We start from the raw sequence: 12,020 nt of genomic DNA, 5'->3' as shown, positions 1-12,020 counted from the left end.
AAAAGGATCTTGGAGTCATTATGGATGCCAAAATGAACATGGGCCGACAGTGTGGGGACGCAGTCAGGAAGGCCAACCACACCTTGTCATGCATCCACAGATGCATCTCAAGCAGGTCCAAGGAGGTGATCCTCCCCCTCTATGCGACACTGGTCAGGCTGCAGTTGGAGTACTTGGGCACCGCACTTCAGGAGGGATGTGGACAACATGGACAGGGTCCAGAGAAGCCACCTGTATGATCAGAGGGCAGCAGGGCAGGCCCTACAAGGAGAGGCTAAGGGACCTGAACCTGTTCAGCCTCCACAAGAGAAGGCTGAGGGGGGATCTAGTGGCCGTTTACAAACCAGTCAGGGGGGACCAGCAGGCACTGCGGGAGTCCCTGTTCCCCCGAGCACTCTCAGAAGTGACTAGAAATAACGGTTACAAGCTGGCACAGGGTAGATTCAAGCTAGACATCAGGAGGCGCTACTCCACAGTCAGGGAGGCTAGGATCTGGAACCAACTTCCAGGAGAAGTGGTGCTGCCTCCTACCCTGGGGGTCTTTAAGAGGAGGCTAGATGAACACCTTGCTGGGGTTGTTTGACCCCAGTACTCTTTCCTGTCATGGCAGGGGGTTGGACTTGATGATCTGAGCAGGTCCCTTCCGACCCTACCAACTATGAAACACCCTGCACTTGTCCGTATTGAAACCCATCCTATTCTCATCCACCCTCCTCTGTAACCTGTTGAGATCTAGTTACAGTCTGTCCCTCTCTTCTAGCGTGCTCACTTCTCCCCACATCTTAGTGTCATCTGCGAACTTGAACAAGGTGCTTTTCGCCACCTCTTCCAAATTGCTGATGAAGATATTGAACAGTGTGGGCCTGAGGACAGAGCCCTGGGGAACCCCACTGCCCATATCTCTACAGGTCAAAAATGGCCCATCCACCACCACTCTCTGGGTGCGGCCCTCCAGCCAATTTGGGACCCATCTGACTGTGTAGGCATCAACACCACAGACACCTAATTTTTTTTAATGAGGATGGGGTGAGAGACAGTGTCGAGGGTCTTCTTAAAGTCCAGCAAGACTACATCCACCGCGACACCTGCATCCAAGGCTCCCTGCTCAGAAAAATGGAAGCAAAGAATCCATACCTCATGAGATGTGGGACTTGCAACAAGGAGGACAATGCCACCACCTTGAGCTTTGTGAGGTGCAGGGCTTGCAGGAGCATGACACTGCCCCCATTGCCAGCTCTGCAGCTAATGAGGCTCACAGCAGGGGAAGCACTGAGCCCCGTCTACACATTCAATTAATGGCATGATTAAAACAAGCTACAAAGTTACTATACCTTTTTTGTGCAATAAAACAAGAAATAAGCTACAAAGTTATGCTATTAACTGGGTGAATGTGTAGCTGGGTCACAACTTCTCAACCTCAACTATAACACGTAGAGGGCACCTAAGAGTGAAATCAGAGAAAATGAGGGTTGGAAGGGACCTCAGGAGGTCATCTAGTCCAACCCCCTGCTCAAAGCAGGACCATTCCCATCTATATCATCCCATCCAAGACTATCTAGCCAAGTCTTAAAAACCTCCAAGAATGGAGGGTCCACAACATCTCCATTGCTTTACCACCCCTTTGTGAGAAAGTTTTTCCTAATATCCAACCTTAACTTCCCTTGCTGCAACTTGAGACCATTGCTCCTTGTTCTGTCATTTGCTACCACTGAGAACAGTTTATCTCCATCCTCTTTTGAACCTCCTTTCAGATGGTTAAAGGCTGCTATTAAATCCCCCATAGTCTTCTCTTCTCCAGACTAAATAAGCCCAGTTCCCTCAACCTCTCCTCAGAAGTCAGATTGCCAAGCCCCCTCACCATTTTTTCTGCCCTCCACTTTACTCTCTCCAATTTGTCCACATCCTTTCTGTAGTGGGGGCCCAAAACTGAACACTGCTCCAGATGTAGCCTCACAGTGTTGAATAGAGGGGAATAATCATTTCCCCTTGATGTGCTGGCAACGCTCCTACTAATGAAGACCAGTATGGCATTAGCCTTCTTCACAGCAAGGCTCATACTGTTGGCTCATATTCAGCTTCTTGTCCACAGAAGCCCCAGGTCCTTTACTGCGGAGCTGCTGTTTAGCCAGCTGGTCCCCAGCCTATGCTGGCACTCAGGATTGTTCCATTCTAAGTGCAAGACTTTGCACTTATCCTTATTGAAACTCATGATATTTCTTTTGGTCCAATCCTTCAATTTCTCTAGGTCACCTAGAGATCCCAGCCCTATCATCCAAAATGTCTAATCTTCAAATCTATCAGATCTTTGATACCAATTTGTTGCAAAAACAAACTGATACCTAGATAGCCTAATTAAGAAAAAAATGCATCACCAAATTTGACAGGACTATTTTTGTTGGCCTGCCGTCTTGCAATTCAAGTTTTTCTTTACTGATACATGATTTAAGGCAAAACGAGTCCGTTCTGAAAACAGTCCCCCTGCTTATTTTTCCTGATGAAAAAGGGAGAAAAGATTCTTTCACAGTATATTGCCTGGATTCAAAAAGTTATTTGAATTTTTTTCAGAATAAACCTGTATAATTTAACTTGAGGAACGAGACAGCATTGCATCAAAGCAGTGGTTTTCAAATTTCCTAAGTCACAGAACAACTTCTGCTGCGGAACCCCTACCCCTATCCTAAAGACCCATGTGGAGACAAGCAACCCAGCTCCACAACAGTGGTGCACTGCTTCCCAGACCACTGTGCCATTATCCCCAATCTCTTTGCAGAACTCCTGATAACTTATCATCACAGGACCCCAGGGTTCCACAGAACCCAGTTCAAAAACCACTGCACTAAGGCACCACCACACTTAACCAGTATGACGTAGGGGTGCTGGTAAATTCTTAGAGCCAGAGCCTATTGCTCTATGCATACTACCACACTGAACTAGCCTGCCCTGATTTTAGGAAGTAGCAAATGCAAAACAAGTGAAGCATAGCATGTCTCAGTACAGTGCTGCCCAGCACCATAATTGAGCAGTATGGACATATGTTTTGACTACTACTGGAGAGTAGTACTTCCAATGGTTAGAAGGAAACAGCTTTTATTAGAGACTCTTGAAACACAGGACTACTTGATTTTACAAGCTTACTTTTGCAAGGGTGCACACAAAAATAGAACCATTCTCAAATATCCCTGCTGTGGCTCTGACACCATGGACTGGGAGTGAACACCCAGTCCAGCTGACTTCCTGCCCTTTGGACAGGGGGCTGGACCTGATGATCTCACAAGGTCCTTCCAGCCTAAACGTCTATGAAATCTATACTTTCAATTGATGTGCTTTTAAGAGAAAGAGAAGCTGAAGCCCATAGAGATCAATCAAATACATAGAAAATTATCTACAATGGAAACCTAGCAGGGACCTAGCAGACCTCCTGAGGCTAAAAAGAAAGGCCTACAAAGGATGGAGGATGGGAGTCACCTCCAAGGAGGATTATTCTGCACTGGTCCGGTCCTGTAGGGAGCAGACCAGGAAAGCCAAGGCTGCAACTGAACTCCAGCTAGCTTTGAGCATCAAGGACAATAAAAAGTCCTTTTTCAGATATGTGGGGAGCCGAAGGAAAAGCAGGGGCAACATTGGACCCGTGCTGAACCAGATGGGGCAACTGACAACTGACGCCCAGGAAAAAGCCAACCTATTAAATAGGTACTTTGCGTCGGTCTTTCATCAGTCCCATGGGACGCCCATGCCAGCTACAGGGCTGGGAAGTCCGGGTGAGGGTGATCCCCTGCCCTCCTTTAATGCTGACTTTCTGAAGGAACATCTTGAGAAGCTGGATACCTTCAAGTCAGCTGGCCCTGACAATCTTCACCCCAGGGTACTCAAGGAGCTGGCGAGCATCATAGCCCAGCCTCTAGCATGGATCTTTGAAAACTCTTGGAGCGCTGGTGTAGTGCCCAAAGACTGGAAGATGGCCAATGTGGTGCCTATCTTCAAGAAAGGGAGGAAAGTGGATCCGGCTAACTATAGGCCCATCAGCCTGCCTTCTATCCCAGGGAAGATCTTAGAAAAGTTTATTAAAGAGGCCATCCTTAATGGACTGGCCGACATCAACATCTTAAGGGATAGCCAGCACGGGTTTGTTGCGGGTAGGTCTTGCTTGACCAATCTCATTTCCTTCTACGACCAGGTGACCTATCACCTGGACAAGGGAGAAGAGATTGATGTCATATATCTTGACTTCAAAAAAGCCTTCGATCTGGTGTCCCATGATCGCCTCTTGGAGAAACTGGCCAATTGTCGCCTTGGGTCCTCCACGATCCACTGGCTGGAAAATTGGCTCCGGGGTCGGACCCAGAGGGTAGTAATCGATGGAAGTCACTCATCGTGGTGTCCTGTGACCAGTGGGGTCCCCCAAGGCTCTGTCCTTGGACCCATACTGTTCAACATCTTCATTAATGATGTGGACACTGGAGTCAGAAGCGATCAGAACTGGCCAAGTTCGCCGATGACACCAACCTTTGGGGCAAAGCATCCACACCAGAAGACAGGCAGGTTATCCAGGCTGACCTGGACAGGCTCAGCAAGTGGGCGGACGAGAATCTGATGGTGTTCAACGCCGATAAATGCAAGGTTCTCCACCTTGGGAAAAAAAACCCGCAGCATCCTTATAGGCTCGGCAGTGCTATGTTGGCTAGCACTATGGAAGAAAGAGACTTGGGGGTCATCCTTGACCACAAGATGAACATGAGCCTGCAATGCGATGCGGCGGCTAGTAAAGCGACCAAAACGCTGGCTTGCATCCATAGATGCTTCTCAAGCAAATCCCGGGACGTCATTCTCCCCCTGTACTCGGCCTTAGTGAGGCCGCAGCTGGAGTACTGCGTCCAGTTTTGGGCTCCACAATTCAAAAAGGATGTGGAGAAGCTTGAGAGAGTCCAGAGAAGAGCCACGCGCATGATCAGAGGTCAGGGAAACAGACCCTACAATGACAGGCTGAGAGCCCTGGGGCTCTTTAGCCTGAGAAAGCGCAGGCTCAGGGGTGATCTGATGGCCACCTACAAGTTTATCAGGGGTGACCACCAGCATCTGGGGGAACGTTTGTTCACCAGAGCGCCCCAAGGGATGACGAGGTCGAATGGTCACAAACTACTTCAAGATCATTTCAGGCTGGACATAAGGAAGAATTTCTTTACTGTCCGAGCCCCCAAGGTCTGGAACAGCTTGCCACCGGAGGTGGTTCAAGCGCCTTCATTGAACACCTTCAAGATGAAACTGGATGCTTATCTTGCTGGGATCCTGTGACCCCAGCTGACTTCCTGGCCTTTGGGCGGGGGGCTGGACCCGATGATCTTCCAAGGTCCCTTCCAGCTCTGATGTCTATGAAATCTATGAAACCTACTTCCAATGTTTTAGAACAAGACTTCAGTGCTGACCTTCAGCATCAGCTGAAAGAAAAAGGGACACATCTAGAAGTTGCAATAAATTGTTTGGTACTGAAGGGTTAGAAACTTCTGACTTGCTTTTGTTTCCTCTCAAAAAATATGGCTTGATATGGCTTCTATTTTAAAGTTTTTAAGCTTCTCCTTCATGACAGCTTGAGGCTAAGACTGCCTAGAAAAAAGGCAACGACCTGAAAATCCCCAAGCAGAAAAGCCAAAGAATCAGAGCTCAATAACAAAACAGAGCGTCAGAAGATGGTCTTTGCTGTGGCATCATTTCTAAGAAGTCCCACAAATAGAGACCTCTCTCTTTCAAAAATCTGGAATGGCCCCATTCCCTTAGGCACCACAAAGATTTAAGGATGCTTCTCACAAGAGCATAATCTGAATCAACTGTCAAATAACACCCCCCCCCCCCCCCCCCCGCCATACCTTTCTCGCCCCTTAAAATTATGCGTATACTGCTATCAGTGATGGTGCCGAGTCTAGTCTGAGCTGTAAAAGCTGGCAAATGATGGCTCTTAGCCTTGAAAGAACTCCACTGCCTTCTTTCCTGGAGATGATCTGATACCTTTGGGAGTCTTAAGGGGTTGAAGACCTTGTCTCTACTTCAGACAGATATTAAGACAAGGTCTTGATCCTGAATATGTCGGATCCAAAATTCACAATGCAGAACACCCCTCAGAAAAAATCTTCAACTTGGATCCTCTGATAGAGAAGGAGTCTGTCTCCAAAAGGAAAACTTGTCCAAAGATGCAAAATGGCAAATATGCCCTACAGCTGTACAGGCTGAAAGTTCCCAGGTAAACCCTTAGACAAGGTATGAATGTTAACAAAATCTCTCTCAGCAGTGAAGAGAATCTCTTTTGTTCTTATTATCATTAGGGCAACAAAACTGCACGAGAAAGAGGCCCTCAACTTACTAAAACCCAGCTTACAAATGAAAAGCTTTCAACTAGCAATGGCTGTGCCTCAGTTCAACCTCACAGGCTTCAATACTGCCACTGCACAATACTGCAAGACAAGAAGCATACAATTCTAAAACTAACAGCCAGTTATATGTAGGGTACAGCTTTAAGTCTTGTAACTGCAGACCAATAAAAAGGAAACCAAGCATATTTAGATTCTTTATACTCTGAATTCCAGAATAATGGACCAGAAGCATGAAATGCGCATGCATCATTTTTGCTTCTGTGAATTGTTTGGTGAAAGAGAATGTAACTCCAAAAACAAGGGAGGAATAACCTGCAGCATCCTTATAGGCTCAACAGTGCTACACTGGTTAGCACTACGGATGAAAGGGACTTGGGGGTCATGACTGACCACAAGATGAATATGAGCCTTCAATGTGATGCTGCGGCCAGTAAAATGACCAAAACACTGGCTTACATCCATAGATGCTTCTCAAGCAAATCCCGAGACATCATTCTCCCCTTGTACTTGGCCTTGGTGAGGCCGCAGCTGGAGTGCTGTGTCCAGTTTTGGGCTCCTCAATTCAAAAAGGATGTGGAGAACCTTGAGAGAGTGCAGAGAAGAGCCACGCACATGATCAGAGGTCAGGAAAAGAGACCTTACGATGACAGGCTGAGAGCTATGGGACTCTAGCCTGGAAAAGCACAGGCTCAGAGGCGATCTGATGGCCACCTATCAATTTATCAGGGGTGTTCACCAGGATCTGGGGGAATGTTTGTTCACCAGAGCACCCCAAGGGATGACAAGGTCAAACAGTTATAAACTCCTGCAAGACCATTTCAGTCTGGACGTAAAGAAAGAAATTCTTCACTGTCTGAGCCCCCAAGGTCTGGAATAGCCAGCCACCGGAGGTGGTTCATGCATCTACATTGAACACCTTCAAGAGAAGTTTGGATGCTTATCTTGCTGGGATCCTATGACCCCAGCTGACTTCCTGCCCCTGGGGCAGGGGGGGCTGGACTCGATCTTCCGAGGTCCCTTCCAGCCCTAATGTCTATGAAATCTATGAAGGAACCTGCGGAACCAAATGAAAAGGTGGAACAACATTCTAAAACACTAAGTGTATTTTCCAGCAATAATTTAATCTCAAGTATACCGAAAAACAGATTAACTGAACAGCATACAATGCAATACCCATTGTACCAATAAACCAAACAGAAATATTTCAACTTGCCTTGAGCGCTGAAGACTTCGAGGGGAGGCAGGCTCATGACCTGCCTGCTTATCAGCTATCACTGGCTGCTGAGGTGCTGACTGTGAAGCTGGTCCTTGCTTAACACCTGGAGTAGTAACCTGCAAAGTTCAAAACTTGGGTCAGATCTCCTCCATACTACATCCCAAATACGTAAAAATAAAAACCTGGTACAATCAGGTGAGCACTCTTTACTCCACTCTTATCTGGCCAGTACTTTAAGTTGCACAGGAAAGCAAAATAAATCCCATCTCTTTGTGGAAGCTTTATACTAACAATCATTTCAAGCCAATCATACTCACATTTTTATATGAATAAAAATCATCTGTCATTCTGTTCAACCCAAAAAAAACAGTCAGGTATTTTACATCATCTTTCAGTTGTTACCAAGTAAAAATCAAATTCCAACTGTCCATTTTCTCAATTAAAAATTAATCGTGTTTAATTTTAAGTCCTCTGTTACTGCACTATATTCTTCACTCTGAAGTTCACTGCATGTTAACAAACTACAGCCTGTTTTTAGCTCTAGCTGTGCTTGCTTCTTCCTCAGAACTGGGCTGTGCACAGACATTCTGGGCAGTTACACTGGTTTAAAAATGGCCACCTGATCTACCTTAGTTCACCCAGGTGAGGACCATATACTAGTTAGGTGGATTTAAGTGTGAACTGTACAGAAGCTCAGGACAGTTAGATCAGTCTAAAAATGGCCGACTAAGTTAACCCTACCTCCAAGGTACACTTGACTTGGATATGGTTAGCCATTTTTAGACTGATCTACTGTCCTGAATTTCTGTACAGTCCCTAGCACAACCCCAGGGCTAAGAAAGCCCAGTTGTCAGCCCCAGGCCTGAGGCTGTGCTTTTCCTATACTTTCCCTGGCACTGGGCTACTTTTAATCTATCCCAACCATGTAGTTAGTCCAATAAAAGATATTGCCCCCGCAAAAAACCCCCTTGCATCTTGTATATATCAATTTGAAAACAGTGGTTGATGTAAATGAAAGCTTTTTTCCAATAATTCCTTTAAGATGAGCCTCTGCATTTTTATCCTCATGAAATGAGAGCATCTGCATTGTGACCTACTAGAATCTTCTATAGATCACTGTCAACCGGGGACACTTTTCTTCCTCTCACACACTCTCCTGCTCCTGCCCCCACCCATTCCAGTGATTCCTTCAATTCCTTTAATTTATGTAGGAATGCCTAACCTAGAATGCTACAAAAATGAGAAAAGGTGGGTAGGGATTGCAAATACATAGAAATTCATCTCAAAGAAGAGAAATTCGTTACTTTACAGTACTTCACAGAACCAAGACATGGATCTTAGTACTACAAGCTGATGCTCAGGGAATAAGATGCAGAAGAGGTACCCTGAATGAGAAATGCAACCTGTCAAGTACCAGAACGTACACATGCTCAGATTTAAGCTTTCACCAACCACATTTTGTTTGGACATCTTTTTGAGACGTTATCTGGTGATGAGCAGGATGCAGAAGTATATTTCCTTCCGGTTATGACATTTCATATTTCACAGAAGAGTGGAAAGATGGAAAGCTCTTCTGGGCAGAAATTCCTTTTGTGGCAAGGTATACTGCGTCTCTGCTGTGAGATGCAAATTCACTCCAACAATGGCAAGAGCCTGGTGTTAGCATATCAGGTGGTAAAATGCTTCCTTTGTGTAAAACTCAGCATTTCAGGTGGTAAAATGTTTCTTTCTTGTAAAATTATGAACTTTTCATTTTAAATAATGGCTAAAAGTTGATATCATCCATGCATCAGGTATCCAGGTTGTAGCTGTATTGGTCTAGACGCAAAGGGAATCAAAACTCGTGGAAGAGGTGATATCTTTTATTAGACCAATATACTTTTACATCCTGCTTGCCCCTGAGGTAAAAAAAAAATTTTTTAACCTTTCTCTGTGCCTAACCTGAACAAAATGAACCATTCCAAACAGGAGACTTTTTACCCTACCTTCAGCTCTCCTATGAAATATGAATTTTCATTTCTACCTAGAAGAACTTTTACAATCTCTGCTCTCTCCTATGCCTGAAAACCAGTATATTATCTCCTCTGCCTGATGAACGGCAAGCGTGTCCAAGAGCTTGCAAATAAATAAAATAATTTGTTTGCAAATATCTAGTTGGTCTAATAAAAGATATCACCTCTTCCACAAGTTTTGATTCCTTTTGCCTCTAGTTCAATATGGCTACAACCGGGATACCTCCCAGAAGTGACACATTCCTTCCAGGAGAAAATTCTTCCAGGTGTCAGTCAACCTCGAAGATCTTCTGAGCAAGAGAGAAATATTTTGCAAGGAAGAACACCTGTACCATTTGCCCAGAACCACTCTTGGCACATACTTCGGAAAAGTCAACTGAAAACTAGAAGGCTCATATCTTCAGTGGTGAGTTCTGGAAGAGGGCACCTTTAAACCATAAGGAGTCCGAAGCATTAACATTAAATCCAAGAGGAAAGGCAAGCTCAAACAGGTTACAGCTCACAGGGCAAGGCGCTAAACAGGGTCTGAAACCCAAGTGTGTGTTAAGACCCTAAGCCAGGGGCAGAGCCTAAACTGGCTTAAGACACACAAGGGATCCAACACTGGAACCCCACACAATGGTCTGCGACCTGCCAGCAGAGGGAACTGACCAGGTCTGTTATACCCACTAACAACAGAATGAAAGAAAACAAGGGAACAACATAAACCATGAATTCATTGTACCGTCAGCAATTAGAACAAACTTGGACAAATGGAGCTGCTCCCCTTTTAGCACCTATGAAATGCTCCATGCTGGGAACAAGGGAGGCACTTAGTGATACTGATACAACACTTCAGAAGACCACACTGACTCTCAGTCACTTTGATACTTACTGATGATATGCAATAGGACTCTGAACTCAAGATTAACAGAGTTTACCTGAAGCAAAATAAAAAACCCCAAAACACTGAGGAAAAAGTCTCCTCAGTCCATTTTGCTAAAAACCTGATATCACTTTGCCACTACAGAAATATTGATTAATTATATTTGAGGACCTTATATTATTTTAAAATGAATCAAGGATTGAAGGAATGTATTTTTGCTTATATTTTACTACTTAAAGAAACAATTTGATTCTTCAACAGTAGTTCAGGAGTTAGCGCACGCGCCGGGCGGGGGGGGGGTGTCCATCCTTCAAGCTTGGCAGTACCTAGATCCTAAAGGTATCAGGGCTCAATCTAAGCACTGCAAAATCCAATAATAGACAACAATGGGCAAGAGAAGCATAGCAAAAATTATGATTAGGCAAAGAACAGAAGTCATCCTATATCCCCTGCTTAACCACTGCCAAGCATCGTAGGACAAAATTGTAGCAGGGATCTGAAGATTTTCTACAGGAGCTCCTTCCATACATAAAAGGTGGCCTCTTAGAAAACATGAAGTTGTACAAAGGATAAATGAACTAATGGGCAATGAAGCTGGTCATCACTAATAGAGTAGAGGCTAGAGTCATTGGCTCAATCGCATTCAAGAAATAAAATGTATAAGGCTAAATCTTACAGGTGATGAAGTTTCTGATGGTACGTAATGGGGCATCCATTGAAAAGATATAAAGGGCAAATAGGTAACATTTTAAGAGTAAAAAGCACAGATCTTTGACGACACTTGAATAAATTTAAGAGGGATAAGACAGTATGCAAAGCCAGAAGAGAGGAGGTTGCAGTAGCAAGGATATGAAAAACTAGACAGCCTGAAGTATTTCACTGCAAACCTAATATCACCTCTTCCAGCTAATCCTGTCCAGGGCCTCAAATTCATCAAATCAAGGACACAACCTGGACTTTTGAATCAATTCCTCAATTCTACAATTACTTATGCCCTAGTACATTTAACACCCTCCCCCCGCTTCCTTGTTTTAACTCTTTTCAAGCAGGATGGATAAAAAAAATAATTAATATCTAAGGTCCAATTTGTTTAAACCAACCAATTTAAAATTATGACAACTTTGTTATGGGCTAATTTTCCTTTAATCTAGTAAAAAGTGATATTTTCCCTGGCAGTGTGTTTTCTGTTGTTTCAAAAAAGGCAAACCACTGCCTTGGCACCCAGATTCTGAGTTTCTTGAATTCTTACATATAGCTTTCAACAGCAGTAGCTAGAGGGTTCCCCCCCCCCCCGTTCCAATTACTTAGACTAGTTCAGTTTAATTACAAATTCAAAGTTGGAAAATCACCTCAGAGAGAAAAAAACAAGCTTTCCTGCTTTTTCTTTTTCAAAGCAAAGCAGAATTAAAGTAAATGTTTTTAATCAGTTTCCCGCTTGCTGATTTAAATCCACTTTCCTTTCAATACAGAAAGTTTAGCCTATTAATATTTTGCAGTTATACTATAGCAATTCTTGCCTTTATAGTCTATAATAACATTTGGAATAAAAACAATGAGTTGCCTGCTGA

General features: G+C 44.4%; 1 protein-coding gene across 3 annotated transcripts in view; it reads right to left on the bottom strand.

The window, feature by feature from the left end:
* The window catches only part of WAC (WW domain containing adaptor with coiled-coil), a 98,582-nt gene that overhangs the window by 20,247 nt on the left and 66,315 nt on the right, over positions 1-12,020 (bottom strand). For all 3 annotated transcript variants that reach the window (XM_014520044.2, XM_014520046.2, XM_014520047.2), the window contains one exon: positions 7,573-7,691. In XM_014520044.2, the coding sequence (XP_014375530.1) occupies positions 7,573-7,691 (119 nt within the window). The remainder of the gene's footprint in view (positions 1-7,572; positions 7,692-12,020) is intronic.

The sequence above is a fragment of the Alligator sinensis genome, unplaced genomic scaffold (assembly GCF_000455745.1).
Source record: "Alligator sinensis unplaced genomic scaffold, ASM45574v1 scaffold309_1, whole genome shotgun sequence".
Lineage (NCBI taxonomy): Eukaryota > Metazoa > Chordata > Crocodylia > Alligatoridae > Alligator > Alligator sinensis.
The sequence above is the reverse complement of the archived record's forward strand: the minus strand, read 5'-3'. Positions and strand labels throughout refer to the sequence as shown.